The sequence below is a fragment of the Myotis lucifugus genome, unplaced genomic scaffold, assembly GCF_000147115.1.
Source record: "Myotis lucifugus unplaced genomic scaffold, Myoluc2.0 scaffold_595, whole genome shotgun sequence".
Taxonomy (NCBI): domain Eukaryota; kingdom Metazoa; phylum Chordata; class Mammalia; order Chiroptera; family Vespertilionidae; genus Myotis; species Myotis lucifugus.
In genome coordinates this window covers 396,111-410,620 of record NW_005871643.1, presented here as the reverse complement: position 1 = coordinate 410,620, position 14,510 = coordinate 396,111, and the positions used below count along the sequence as shown (strand labels likewise).

General features: G+C 51.3%; 1 protein-coding gene across 1 annotated transcript in view; it reads left to right on the top strand.

Moving 5' to 3' along the window:
- Positions 1 to 1,607: 1,607 nt before the first annotated feature.
- The window catches only part of LOC102436527 (pre-B-cell leukemia transcription factor 1), a 193,575-nt gene continuing 180,672 nt past the window's right edge, over positions 1,608 to 14,510 (top strand). The window contains 3 exon segments of the mRNA XM_014446981.2: positions 1,608 to 2,254; positions 2,257 to 2,413; positions 5,623 to 5,696. Of these exon segments, the coding sequence (XP_014302467.1) occupies positions 2,224 to 2,254; positions 2,257 to 2,413; positions 5,623 to 5,696 (262 nt within the window). The 5' untranslated portion in view covers positions 1,608 to 2,223.

Below are 14,510 nucleotides of genomic sequence, written 5' to 3'. Positions count from 1 at the left end.
TGAAAAGAATACATTTTATCTGAGGATCTCAAAGCACCTGGCAAGTTCCCTCCATTTTGTGGACTGGGGAGTGCAAAGTTCGCAGCAGTTCCCTGCATTTCCCCAGGCAGCCCTGCCATCCAGGAAGAGAGCTGGCAGAACATATTGTCTTCCAGAATATTCCGGGCTTTCCTCCGTAATTCCTCTTATGGCTGTTGTGACTGCATAGCAGTCAGAATCCCCCTCTCACCTTGCCTGATGAAAAGATGGGGGGAGGGGGGGCAAATTCATGGCCTACCTGGAGCAATGGGATTGGACTTGACTATGGATTTCTTATTAGCTTTTTTTTCCCTGATCCTATTTTTTTCATTCTTTTTTACCCATTTTCAATTGAAGACATCTTGTTTGCATAGACTTAAACACCTTAAGTCTTTTCAAACAAGATGGGCGATGTGTACAAAGCTAATTTTTACACGGTTCCCATATTTTTGGAGGCCGAGGAAGGCTGCATAGCTGAAACACGGGGCTTCGGGAAAGAGCCACACTTGGGTTTGAATTCCAGCTTTGACACTTTGGACCAGTTATTTAACCTTTCTGAGTTCCCGCTCTGTAAAATGGAAATAAAGCTCCATAACTCACAGAGATGTCTTGGGGATTAAATAAAATAACTTGTGTAAATTACTTGGTGCATAGTAGGCATTCAATAAATGTCAGTTCCCTTCTTATCCCCGTTAATAATGCTTATTAGACTATATTAAAAACTAGAACCAGACTGTGATAATGCATTTCTTTATTATGTATTTAAGCCAAATAACTAATTTCCCTCAGGGGGAAGGGAGAGATATGCTGAATTAGTTTCATTTTGTGAACTTACTTATTAGTCTTTTTTTTCTTTAGCATTATTTAGTTTCATACTCTGTAATTTAGTTTTCATGCAACAAAAATGTCACAGTTCCTATTCCTTAACTCTACTGCGATTAAAAACAATCTATTATTACACTGGCCACTTATTCAAAATCATTATTAATGATATTAACAGCTCGACTGTGTTTCATAAGGGCTCGGTGCTGACGGACTTTTGCCCTCAACAGCTTCCCTGAGGTCTGAGGATTTGAGAGGATCAAGTTTTAAATGGCAACCTTACAGCAAAAGGAAGACAGGGATGGGGAGACCCTCACGGTCTGTGTGCTTTCCTGTTAATTCTATACGCTTGCATTTAAGTGCAGCCACATTTTCTCAAGGACAGGACCTCAGAGAGGCAGGCAAGCCCAGGAGGAGCTGGCTAAGGAGCGGGGCCCATTGCACCTTTAAGGACCCAGTCTCAGCTCGGCCTCCTCCCCGGCCCACCTCTGAACCCTGATTGACAGGGCGCCGGGGAGGAGCCCAAGGAGGCCCCGGAGGAGGCGCGGCAGGAAAGTAGGGAGGAGGGACCGTCTTCCCTCCAGTGGCCAATCGCAGAAGGGGGCGTGGCCCTCCGTCTCTCAAAGGGCCAATCAGCACGGGGGGCGTGCCTCCTGCATCTCCTCCCTCTCACTGTCCTCCGCCTCCTCCTCCGCCCCTCCCCCTTCGCGGCCCCCCTTCCCTTCCCTCCTCCTCCTCCTCCTCCTCCTCCTCCTCGCAGGCTGTGGTTTCTGTGTGTTTCTGGAGTCCTGAGCCTGAGCTAAACAAAAGCAGGAGCTGGCGGGGCTGCCGGAGTTTGCGGAGCCGGAGGAGGAGCGAGCCGGCGCGGTGCCCGCCGCGGCGGGGGGCTGTGGCTCTGCTCGCCCACCCCTCTGCGATCGCCGGCCGGTGGGGGCTGGGGCCGCGGGCGGGGGGAAAGTTTGCCTCGCAAGCCCCCTGCCTGGCTCTGCCTCCTCCCGATCGCTGCCTGTTTGCAAAGGGATTAAGCCGGCGATCTGAGCGCGCAGCCCTTGCCTGCCCGGAGGAGCCGGACTGCACGCCCTGAGCCAGCTCCGATTTCTTGCGTCCAGTGGGAAGGTGGTTTATTTTCCTTGCTCTTTGGAGTCGACACCCTTCCCCGGCCGCCCTCCCCCTTCGCCCCGCAACCCCTCCACGCCCCCGCCCCCTCCCCCTCCCCCTCCCCCCACCACCCTGCCCGGAGAGGCAGAGGGATTTTTTCTTCTGGGCTTCTTTCCCTGCCCTGTTTATCCTGAAAAGGATTCGGAGACAGCCGGCCGGATCGGAGCCGGTGCTTCCCGGGACCGCGCGCAGGAGCCGGGGCCGGCCGGGCTGCGCTGCTCGGAGATGGACGAGCAGCCCAGGCTGATGCACGCCCACGCGGGGTCGGCATGGCCGGGCACCCCGGCCTGTCCCAGCACTTGCAGGACGGGGCCGCGGGCACCGAGGGGGAGGGCGGCAGGAAGCAGGACATCGGGGACATCCTCCAGCAGATCATGACCATCACCGACCAGAGTTTGGACGAGGCGCAGGCCAGGTGAGAGGCAGCCTATTCTTCCCCTTTCTTGTGTGTGTGCGTGTGTGTGTGCGTGTGTGTGTGTGTGTGTGTGTGTGTGTGTCCCTCTCGCCGGGGAAACAATGGGAAGCTAAGCAACACAGCGCCTTCTTGTAAAATGTTGCTTCTTTCCCCATTTTGAGGACTGCGTGGGGGCGCGTTGTGATCTCCGCGGGCGTCCCCGCCGCGCGGTGGCCGCGGTGCGTGCGGACACGGAGGCACTCGCCGCGTCCACGCACACTCGGCACGCGACATGCTGCCACGGCCCGCGGCGGCGGCACTTTTTACTGCTTCGACAAAGTGCCTCGGAGCGAGCAGATGCTCAAGTTTTCAGCAGATTCCGTGTCTTCTGGGTGAGGGACCCCGTGACACGACAAAATAAAATGTCCCAGGATCACGCTATTTACACATTTAGTTGACTCCTTACCCAAATTAGAGACTTTTGATTTTTTTTTTCCTGGATGCACTCCTCCAAAATTAATTTTTATTTCTTCCCCTTTCTCCCCTCTTAAAAAAAAAGCAGGGTAATTCTTTGTCACTAGTTGTCAACTCTCCAGAAAATACTCTGTATCCATTTAATTATTGTGTAAAAAAAAAAGGCTGATGGAAAGATAAAAGAGGTAATTTTACTTTTAGACACATTTGTTAGTTTTAAGAAACTAGGACATTTAGTTGAACTTTATTGTCTCAATCTGAGTCGGGTTCCTGACCCCCGTGGCACAGAATGTCTGATCCTTTAAAAAGGGTGGGGGCAGAGCCAGCCTGCTCTCCCTGCCCCTTCCAGGACCATGCAGTGAACTGGGAGATGGAGGCAGGCGCGTGGGAATGTGACCTGTTCCGATGCGGAGGGCTAGCCGATCTTTAATAAGGAAACATAACAAATAAGCCGTGGGCTCCTCAACTTAACCGGCTGCCAGGAACGGAGTCTCCACTCCAGGGCTTTACAGCAAACTCCCTTCCAGAATGAAACCCAGACTCAGTGGCAACCCACTCCAGCTTGCTCAAGGCCCGTCTCCAAAGGAAGAATTTAAACAATCCAATGACCACAGATGTGTTTACAGTGACCCAGCTTTGTTAAATATCTTAGTCTTTTTTTGCTTTTATTTTTTTAAAACATATATACACAATTCCTATACCTCAAAGGACTTAGTCACATGGGAAAGACATCATTATACGTATTTTTGTCTTAGGAAAATAGGAATTTGAGTTGAGAAATGAGAAGAAACAGTTAAAAGCGTGGCTGTTAGGAATCCCACTCTTATTTCAGCCGCTAGACATGCCACATGCAAACTCCCAGCGCTGGGCTTACGGGGGTTTGAAAACTCGGAAATGTTCAAAGGCCAGAGCTGTTCTAAATTTTTTTAAATTGGGGAAAGTTTTCCCCAATTAATCGCTGTTCTTTTAGAATTTTATTTTCTGAAGAAAAGCTAGTAGGTATGGTAAGTGGAAGCGTTCCCACTGGCATGCGCTTTTTGAATTGGAACAGATTTCTCCATTGCATTGTTCCAGAAAAATAAACTCCGTCATACCAATAAGCTGCTTTATTCACAAGTTTGTGGAGTGGAGGGCCAGTGAGATGGGCGGTGAGATGGGCGATTCCCCACTTTGCTGATGTTTCGTCCTACTCCTTTTTGTAAAACTGAGGGTGACCGAGGCTTGGCGGGTCCCTCTTTTAATGGCCTAGATGCCGAGAGAGACAGACACAGTTTGGGGTTAGGGAAATTTCTGTTCCCTCTCTAACCTCACTGATGTGCTGTGGGAATAAATGCAGTGTTTCTGTTAAGCTGTGTAGGCTCTATTGATTTTGTGTTTTCTTTGCATTTGGGCCTATACATAGGAGAAAACTATTTTAAAAGCCCCCCCCCCCCACCGAGATCTTTGCTACATTAAAGTCTTTCCACCCCTTTTCACCCTCAGAGCCAGGTCACCACTAGGCTTCCCTCCGGTTTAACAATGTAACTACTCGGCAGAAGTGGACCTGATTTTCCTTTCTCTCTGGTTTAACAATGTGACTGCTCGGCAGACACTGGATCTGATGTTTCTTTCTGTACTTGCACCTTCTTTACATACATGGTTATCTACGAAGTGACCCATTAGCACTTAGACACAATGTGTGTGTTTGTTTTGATACCCTCAGCTTATTCCTCCTTTGCTGCGGAGCACAGACCTTCTGGTTTCTGTTCTTCATGAGCACGGCATCTATTTTTTATTTATTTTTTTTTACGTTCAAAGGGATTAAAAAAGATTTGCATGCATCTCAAGTGCCAGGGGTTTCCATTTATCTTTACAAATTAATTGTAATTAGTACACAGAATGCCGTTAACTAATAGCTGATACGATCAGCATTTTGTTTCCAAAACAATATCCTTCTGCTAAGTGCTTCCATAGTAAAATGAGGGGAAAGGTATTGTTTTGTTCTTCAAGTGCATTCGGAATGCAAACGCGCTGGAGAGCCAGGTAAACCACTAATCTAAGAGGCAGAATTGTATTTATTTTCCCCCCAATGGGTGCTAGGTCCTAATTGTAAATAATTTAATTTCCAACACCTGCAAATACGCGTTGTGTGCACGAGAGACATAATGTGAACACAGAGAAATGAATTTACTCCCCATATGGGCACGCCTGCCCCCTGGCAATGCATTTCCATACTCTTTAACTCGGGGACTGAAATTTTATAAATTGACAGTTTTGCTCAGAAGACCTTTCAAGCATCTTGTGTTTATGAGAATATGGGGGAATCCGCGGAATGAATTCGAGCACATGGATGAATTAAATTTGAAAACACACACACAGACCGAGAGGCAGGCAGCTCGCGGGCTGTGGTGGTGAACACAGATTTTATAAAACTGTTAACCCGTGCTCTGGGCTGTGCGTACGCATGGCCCTGGATGGCGTTTTCGGTTTAAGAATTCCACTTTGATTAAGCTACTTGAAAACCGAAACAGCTTTGCCTACGTGGGCAGTATTTAGGTGAGCGCTTTTCTGTAGTTAAACCCTGCTCGCCCTGCTGAGTACCGTGATTTCTTTTTCTGTGGCGGGTTCTCTATATTAAGTCATAAAACCACTGAAGCTGCCACGGAGTTATGCTTGGGATATAATTTTGGCTTAAATGTTCATTTAGCCCCTGTGCATTATCAGCAGTTTGATCCTGAAAAGTCCACCTGAGCTATGATATTGTTTCTTTTTTGTAGAAAACATGCGTTAAACTGCCACCGAATGAAGCCTGCCCTGTTTAACGTGCTGTGTGAGATCAAGGAAAAAACAGGTAGGACCTTTCAGCATTTTCTTTGGCCAATTGACTCACTTCCCCAGCAATCAGGAGCCCATTATTTAAATATTAAAATTGCAGAATGGGAGTTCTCTCAAGATTGATCGGGTGTTCCTATACGGCGTCCTGGTGGCCTGTTTCCTGTAAGGGAAGCACCAAGTTTCTCAGACAGTTATTATCAAGCGTTGCTGGTTTCTTTTGCTTCACTCCGTTCCTGGCCCCTTTGAAATCAGGGTGGACATAGAGGTTCTGAAGGAAGTTTATAGAATTAGTGGCTTTCGGGGAGAAATATGAAAGTAAAAGGCTGTTTCCGAAAGGATATGTTTTGGCCCACATTTAAAACACTCCGTGGGGGGAGTTGTTTAAAGTTCCCTTTCCATTTCTCTTGCCGTCACAGGAAGCAGGCCTAGGGCCCCGGTGCTGGCTGCTACCTGTGCCGCGGCTGCAGCAGCAGCGGGGTGTCCGCGCCCGGAGCGCCTGTGGTGCACAGCAGGGGGGCGGCTGGGCTTGGGAGAGTGTGATGCCAGGGGATCGCGCTTTCTGTTGTGCTTTTACTTTCTAGACCTCATAGCACGGACTGACACACTTATGACACATCCCAGGAGGGCCTTTAAATTTTAAAGCCACAATTATAAAACAGCAGCCAGCCACTCATGGGAGGTGTGCTTCAAGGACAGCTGCTCCGGACGGGACATGTCGCCATGGCCTCTCGTTTGTTTATTTTAATCCCTAATTTCCCAAAGTGGGTGATTCTGTGTCTCTTGAAAAGAAAGAGTTGAGAAGGCGATCTGCTAGCAGGGCGGGAAGCCGAGGGCCCGGGTGGCGGCGGAAGGTGAGCGGCGGGCCTGGCTGGCGGGCTCGCTGCGGCAAGTACCTGACAGCCTCGTTATTTATTTATTTTTCACAACAAGGAGTGTAACAGTCAATAATTCATATCTAAACCATATAAGCAAGGGCATGACATGGATGAAAGTGACAATAAATATGATTGCATGCGGGTGATACACATTGATGGGCGCACATAAAGGGGCAGGCGCACGGCTTTCTCTCTGGAGCTCTCTGTGTTTCTCTTTTGAAAAATAAATAGTTTCAAGATGTGACCGTGTGATGGACTATGTAATTACTCGGGGCCTGAATTGTATGAAAAATTAGCGAGCAGCTCCTTTGTCGAGTGCTGTTTGCGCTGCACAGCGCATCCCAGACAAAGCTCCGGGCAGCGGCCGCCAGGTTGCTCGCGCGCTGACCTTATTGCCAGCCGCTAATTGCATTGTTTTAGCTGCGAGACACCTTTTAAGAGATTTATGGGCTGTGCATACAGATATCAGGGCTGTTTCAGTTTGTCAGACTTTTTAGTTTTTCTTTTTCTGTTCGCCGAGAGCAGGGAACCTAAGTACAGATACACATTTTTGTTGTCTTTTTTTTTCCTTCTTATTTTTCCTTTTTTTTTTTTTTTTTAATCTTGATGCTTATTTATTATGAGTATTTGGTTTGGTGACATTGGGTTCTAATCTAATATGTGTCCACTGATCTTGATTTATAAAATGTGGAATCAAGACATAAAGACATATTTGAGAATCCAGGCTAAAGAGACTCTATTTTTGAGGACACTTTATCAGATTTTTATTGAAAGGAAGCCCATCAGGCACTTACCTGGATGTTGTGGCCAAAGTGTTTAATTCCAGCCTCCTAATTAAAGCCTCCCGGGGAGTCGGTGGAAGTGGGCGGGCCTGCGGGAGAGCTGGCCGGGTGGGCTAGAGAGTGGTCCTTGCTCCTGAGGCTGAGCTGGTGGGAGAGCAGCCACGCTGGTCACGCCGTTCTCCCAAGGTGTAATGTCTTGTCGGAATATGTATTTTGTTTTTTAATGTCTCTGTCATTTAATGACATTCATATTTGGAGATTTTTAAAAAATCTAAATTAAGGGTTCGCGTATTGCCTCTAGAATAATATATTTTTAAAAATACTTTGTCAAGGCTGTAAATTGAAAATGGTAGGCTCACTGCCCCGTGGTAAGGGGAAACACATACAGAGTTTTGGGTCGAGAGGGCATCCATGGGTGAAAGTTAGAAGTAAAAAAAGGAAAAGAGAAAAGGCCTCCCCCCTGTCCTTCCGCGTGCTGCGGGGAGGGGAGGAGAAGCCTGCCTGGGGTGCAGGGCGCTCGGGTTAAAGGTGGGAGTCCGCGCGGGGGGTCCCAGAGCAGCCGCTCACCTCCCAGCTCGGCTCTGCCACCGGCCCCGCAGGCTTGCCTCCTGCCTCCTACGTCCTGTGTGGGTGGGAGGCAGGCACGCGGCTTGGAAAGTTGCAGGAGTGTCTTTCTCTCTTGGTCCAGAGCTAGTGGAAGGTCACTGGGTAGCCCACGGTCACGGGGTGGCCCACGGTCACGGGGTGGCCCACGGTCACGGGGTGGTCCTGCACGTACGTTCCTTCGTGGTGTCGCTCCTGTCGAGCCCCCTTGCATCTACCAAGGGTTTCCCAGCCTCCCTCCACCTCTGGCCCGTGGAGGCCGGGCGCAGGGCGCAGGGCGCAGGGCGCAGGGCGGGCTTTGTAGGGTGTTGTGTCCTCCCTGGAGGGTCAGGAGGTCACGCTTTGGCTCAGCTGGCAGGTGGGGCTCAGAGGAGCCGGGCATGGCATGTGTTTGCTTCTTTTGCTTCTTTGGCTTTTGTTAATGATTTTAGTTGGGAAACTCAGAGCCAAGTAGGAAAACTCGCTGAGACTGTCTCACCAACCTTTTGGAAGTTTAAGGAAACACAGGCACAAGCCCCCGGAGCCGGCAGCGGCGCGACAGCACGGTTGATTGATAGGTATTTGAGTCAGAAATTACCGTGGGGATATTAGAGAAAAAAAGAAAGAGCCCCTGTGTTTTCTTGCCTCAAAGTGTGGGTAAGTTTTTATTTTCATACCTTTGTGCTTTTTAAGTAAACGCGATGAAGGAAGAATGCCTGGCGGAGCCGCAGGCGGGCCCAGCCCCACAGAGGAGCCGCGAGGTCTCCGGCGGTTCCGAGGGGTCTGTCTGCTCCTGGGACAGATTTTGTGGGGGGTTTGGGGCCATGTGGCATCGCGTTCTCTTTGTTTCCAGAGCCACCCCGTGTCTGCCGGCAGCAGGCTGCGTCTACCTGTGTGTGTATGTGCTGGGAGTGGGCCATGGGTGCAAGAGGAGGAGAAAGTCAAAGGTCACATTTTGTAGAAAGACCTTGATTATTTCGGTGAATGCCCCTTGATTTCTCTTTTTTATTTCAATGTCAAAAATCACACAGGTTTAAAAACTAGGAAAACAAAAAATCCCGGGCGCCAGTTCCTCGGGAGGAGATTTACGGAGAGCAAGGAGCTGGGCGGCGGACAGCTTTAATTTTAGAACTTCAGGGCCCGCTGGCACTGCTCGGCGTTTTCTGCACTGGAGTTAAGTCACGGGAGGACATTAGAAAATGCTTTTTGCTGTCTTAACACCCTTTGTTCTCTCGGTCTTTTTCCTCTGTGTTTGGTTAGCACCCCCACCGGAGAGCTGTTAGTTACCACCCCGTTCCCTTCGACACCTCCCTCCAGTCTCGCCTGCCGCTCCTGTCAGTAAAGTGATTACTTACGGGAGAATAATTTGTGTGTGTGCGCACACGTGCACGTGTGTACATGTGTGCTCTATGTGGGTCGGGCTCTGGGCGGAAGCTGTGCACCACAGGGCAAGGTTCTGACGGTGAGGCCGGGAGCACAGGACAAGGGGAAGGAACTTAGACAATTCCCAGCTGCCTCTGCAGACGCCTTGCGGAGCAGAAATGGCCGGTGGCTTTCACAGAAGTTTGTCTATAGCAGAACTCATGTGTGTATGTGCGCACATGTGTATGTGCGCACACGTGAATGTGCATGTGTGCGTGCACATGTGTGCACGTGTGTGCATGTGTGTGTACGTGTGTGTGTGTCCAGGGTCTGAGAGAGGCGGGGAGCAGCCCAGCACGGGGAGCTCACCTCGCTTTACGTTCCGAGAGCACTGGGATGGGACCATGTGCTGTTCATTGTCATCGGGGCATAGAGCGTGACGTTTGTGATGAGAAGTGTCCCGTCTCTCCAGTCGGTGTTGGATAATCCATTTTTGGGAAAATTCTGGCATCTGAGAGGGGAGGAGGGTGCTCTGAGCACTAGGGTCAGACCTGCCAGAACGGGATTTGGGGAACTTGGTGTCATGTCTTCTAACCAAGGGGGTGACTGTGCGGGTTGCAAATGTGACTGAGGACGCTGGAAGAGGTGGGGTGTGGGGGACGCTCGTGACCTAGGAAGTGGGGTGTGGGTGGAGAGGTGGGGGGAGGGTCCCAGCGGGTGGGCTGCTGGGGGAGGGGCGCTGTGCTGTGTGTTCAGCTCCCTGCTGGTACCAGGCCTGTCACACTGCGGCCTCCACCTCTACTGTCAACATGAACTTCTGGTTGTTGTTGGCAAATTACAAAAAATGTCCCCAAACAAGCAAATGAACCAAAACTTGGATATTGAACATATTTACGTGGGAAGGAGTTGTCATTGTCGCTGAAAGCCTGGCCCTGGCTTGGTCTGAGACTTGGTTCACACGCGGCTGGAGAATTCCGCCTTAGCTTTGGTCTCAAACTTCTTTCCATGGATGCGCTGTGTTTTCAAGTTGGGGAAGTGAATCTAAATATAGTTCTGTTCCTTTTTATAATTTCCTTTTACCCAGAATGCCACCTGATAGAGGCACCGTCCAGGCCCGGCTCCCAGGGCAGTTGTCACTCATTCCCACGTGACCCTGTGCCCCCCATCCATGGCGTAGCCTGGGTGACAGGAGTGACGTCATTGGCTCCACCCCGAGATGTGAGGTGTAAGGAGCCCACTGATTGATAAATAAAATAAGTGGCAGATTAATGAGTTGTTTGCAAAGAGCTTTGCGCTCTCCAGGCTGTATAAATAAAAGATGCCGTGGGCTCTGTAACAGATTATCTCGGGACTCGTATCCGACTCCATCTCATAGGACGGCACTGTGTGAACTCTTCCGGGCCAGAGGCCCCTCCTGGCTAGGACGGTCGGTGGCCAGTGGGCGTGTGAGGCCTCGGGTGCCGTCTTCTGCCTCTGCCTCTTCGAGGCGTCACTTCCCAGACTCCGCAGAGTGGTTCCCAGGAAGGAGAGTGCAGTGTGGACTGTCACAAGCTTGTGACACCTGCTCCCTTCCTGGCGGAGCGGCTTCCGGCCGCTGCTCAGCTCGGAGGCTCTGCTCTGCCTCGTGACTGGCGGTGGGGCCACCGTTGCAATGCGGGGAGACTCACCCATCTTGGTTTAGGTCACAGCTTCCACTCCCATCTTCCACTGACATTTTTGTCATTAAGTGGGGCCTGGGGTGCGCGTCGCACACCTGCTCCGGTTTTAGACCTACCACTAAACAGTCACAAGATGCTTGAATAACTTTAGGAGTCACTATACTAGCCGCGGTGAAGGACTTGGTCTCCGAAGCCAGACCACCTGGGCCGTGCCACGGATCTACTTTTTAGCTGTGTGACCTTATTCAAGTTCCTAAACCTCTCTGTGCCTCATTTTCCTCATCTATAGAATGGAGTTAATAGTCGTATCTGTCTTAGAGGGTTGTTAGGATTCAATGAGATAATCCATGTAAATTGCAGTGCCTGGCACAGAGTAAACAGTTGGTAACTGTTAGCTTTTATTCTTTCTGGCCCTGCTTCCTCACATGAAGAAAGAGCGGCCTGCGCCAGATGGTCCCCACAGGCCAAGCCAACTCCAAGGCGCCGAGGCTCTGCTGAAAGGAGACCAAAATTGCTGAATTTAAGATTCGCCGTCTTTTGTTTCTCTTGCCATTCTCTTAGAGCGAGAAATAGCTATCCTGGCCAAGCAGGGCTGGGCTGGGCTAGAAGAAGGGAGGGAGAAAGTGGGGACGAGCAAAGACAAAGACTGTAATTATCCGCAAACTGGACTACAAGCACGGAAAAGCTCTAGAATCGCATATGTTAGTGACGGTGTTTTCTTAGCATCGGCAACTGGAGATGTTATGTAATCACAGTGAAAAGCATCCATTCAATGCACAAGTTTCCAAGCAGGAAGAGTGAGGTTAGGGCGACCTGACCTCTTCTTGTCTTCTTAATATGTTCCTTACTTAAGGAAGACGCTCGTCATAATGGCAGCCTCGATACAGAGTCGATTTATTATTTTCTCATAGCTTTTTTGCGATACATTTCATAAACCATGGAATTCACTCATTTACAGTGTGTATTCAGTGATTTTAGTATATTTGCAAAATTGTGCAACCATCACCACAATCTAAATTTAGAATATGTTCCTCACCCCAGTCCCCATTACCAGTCAGTTTGTGTCTCTCCCTTTGCCTTGCCCTCAGTGACCACTAGTCTGTGTCTGTAGATTTTCCTGTTCTGGACATCTTATATAATAAGAAGCTAATATGAAAATTGACCCAATGGCGGAATAACCGGTCGTTATGATGCACACTGACCACTAGGGGGCAGAGGCTCGATGCAGGAGCTGCCCCCCTGGTGGTCAGTGCGCTCCCACAGGGGGAGCGCCATTCAGCCAGAAGCCAGGCTCACGGCTGGTGAGTGCAGCAGTGGTGGTGGGAGCCTCTCCCGCCTCTGCTGCAGGCGAGTGGCAAGGAGCAAGGGCTTCCGGACTGCGAGAGCCCTGGACTGCGAGAGGGATGTCTGACTGCCGGCTGGCGGCCATCCCCTGAGGAGTCCTGGACTAGAGGGCGCAGGCTGGGCTGAGGGACACCCCCTGCCCCCCGCCCAGTGCATGAATCTCGTGCACCGGGCCTCTAATTTTCACATAAATGGAATGGACACCATGCTTTGTTACCAGCTTTCATGTAGTGAATGTTACTGTAGTGATGCTGTACGCCGTTCCTCTTTTACGACTGAGTGACATCCCCGTGCGGCCGGCCCACAGTGTGTTCACCTGTTAGCCAGCTGGTGGCTGTTCCAGGTGTTGTGTGTCGGGTGGCAGTGAACACTGCACACTTGCTTTGCGGGGGCCTGTCGCTGTTTCTCGGGGTCTGTGCCGGGGAGTGGGGGTGCTGGTCTGAGGTTAGCGTTTTGAGGAGCTGCCAGCTGTTCCCGGGGTGGCTGGTGCAGGTGCAGTCTCCGGGCACATTGTGAAGGCTGCTCGGCTCTGCCCCGTCGGGGCGCTCCTGCCCTCCACGCGCCGGGCCCAGGCGCTGTCTCCTCTGAGCCCCGCCCCCCTCGGAGGACAGGGCGTTGGTCAATCCATGAGGCCTGCCATGTGCATGCTTGGGATTCAGGTGAAACTGCGCTCAGAGCTGTTTGCATGTTGAAGAGGAAGAATAGTAAGTCGAAGGGATGACTCTGCTGTGGAATCCCAGGTGTCCGGGCCCCAGAGGAAGACGTGGGCCCTGAGGATGGGACAGGAGCGTGGACTCTGGGGACGGTGGCTCACGCCCTGGTTTGTTGTGCACGTGAGTGAGTTACTGGAGGTCTCAGAGCCCCGTGTCCTCACCTGGACAGGAGAGACGACGGCACTGTGTGGCTCACTGGAGGCACGAGGCAGGACCAGAATATAAAGCACATAGTTCATCGAGTTTGCACACGAAATGGCCACGGCGATTGTTTTTCTGAAACCACGTGGCCGAGTGTGGCCACTCCTGCCTTCGAGAGGCTCTGTCTGCTCAGGGGAGGTCTCCAGCGCCACCTGGGTCACCAGCTCGCCACCTGTCCCTGTGTCCGTCCGCGTGGGAGGCACAAGTCTGGGGGTCTCCCCCTCCCCCCTGGGGTTCTCGCGAGGAAACCCGTGGGGGACAGTGCTGCTCTGCGAGCCCATGTGTGGTTTTAACTCCAGTGTCTCCAGCGTTCCAGGAGCCACCTAGGAGAGGAAAAAGAAACAGCGGACAGTAATTTATTAGTACATTTTATTTAAACCCGAATATGTCAAATATTCCACCATGATCAGCATAAACACTGAAGAGACACTTTGCTCTTTATTTTTACTGGGGCTTGAGGTCCGTCACGGATTTCACATTCACGTGTCTTCACTTTGGACGAGCCCAGTTCACAGCCCACGCACGGGCGAGTCCGTCCCGCTGACGCTCGGCCGGGAGCGCCTGGCAGGTCTGTCCGATTCGTGTTTGGGCACAGTTTTCACAGCCTGAGGAAGACACGTGCTTCTTTCCTACTCAGATGTGTCTGGTAGGTCTGTGGCGATTTGCAATCTGTTCCTGCTGGATAGAATGTTCCAGAAAGCATATCTGAGGCCTCCTTCCGGAGGAACGCTTCGCTGCTGGCAACTGCTGCGTGGCGCCTCTCTCCCCTTCTCTTTCCTTCTTCCCTCCCTTCGCCCCCAACGCCGTGCTCTATGCTCTTCCCCTTGAGCTTAAGACAATCTGAACTGTTCCCTGAGATTGCACGGTGGGTGGGCGAGCCCCTTGTTCCCCCAGCAAACCCTGGGCCCAGCTGGGGCCACGGCACGGGGTCACCGGCCCGGGCAGGAGCTCCGAGGCGGATGCCGCCGATCAGGCCAGCGTGTCATTCTGAGAATGACCGCTCACCCGTGGTCTCAGGTGACCACTCCCAGAGGCTGACTCCAGAGAGCTCTGCTGTGCCCCTCGCTGTGGCTCCTGGGCCCTGCTGTCCCTGCACGGCCTGGCTTTGTCCGAGAACACCCCTCCTTGTGCGGCAGTTCCAATGTGGCCATGACCCGTCTCCCGTCCAGAGAGCCAGGTGTGGCGGGTGTGGTGCTGCTGCAGCCACTGCCATCAGTCATGTCGGACTGAGAAGGTGAACTGGAGGGCAAAAAATCAGTGATCTTTTTTTCAATCCTCACCCAGGGAGTGATATTTTTTCCATTGATTTAAAA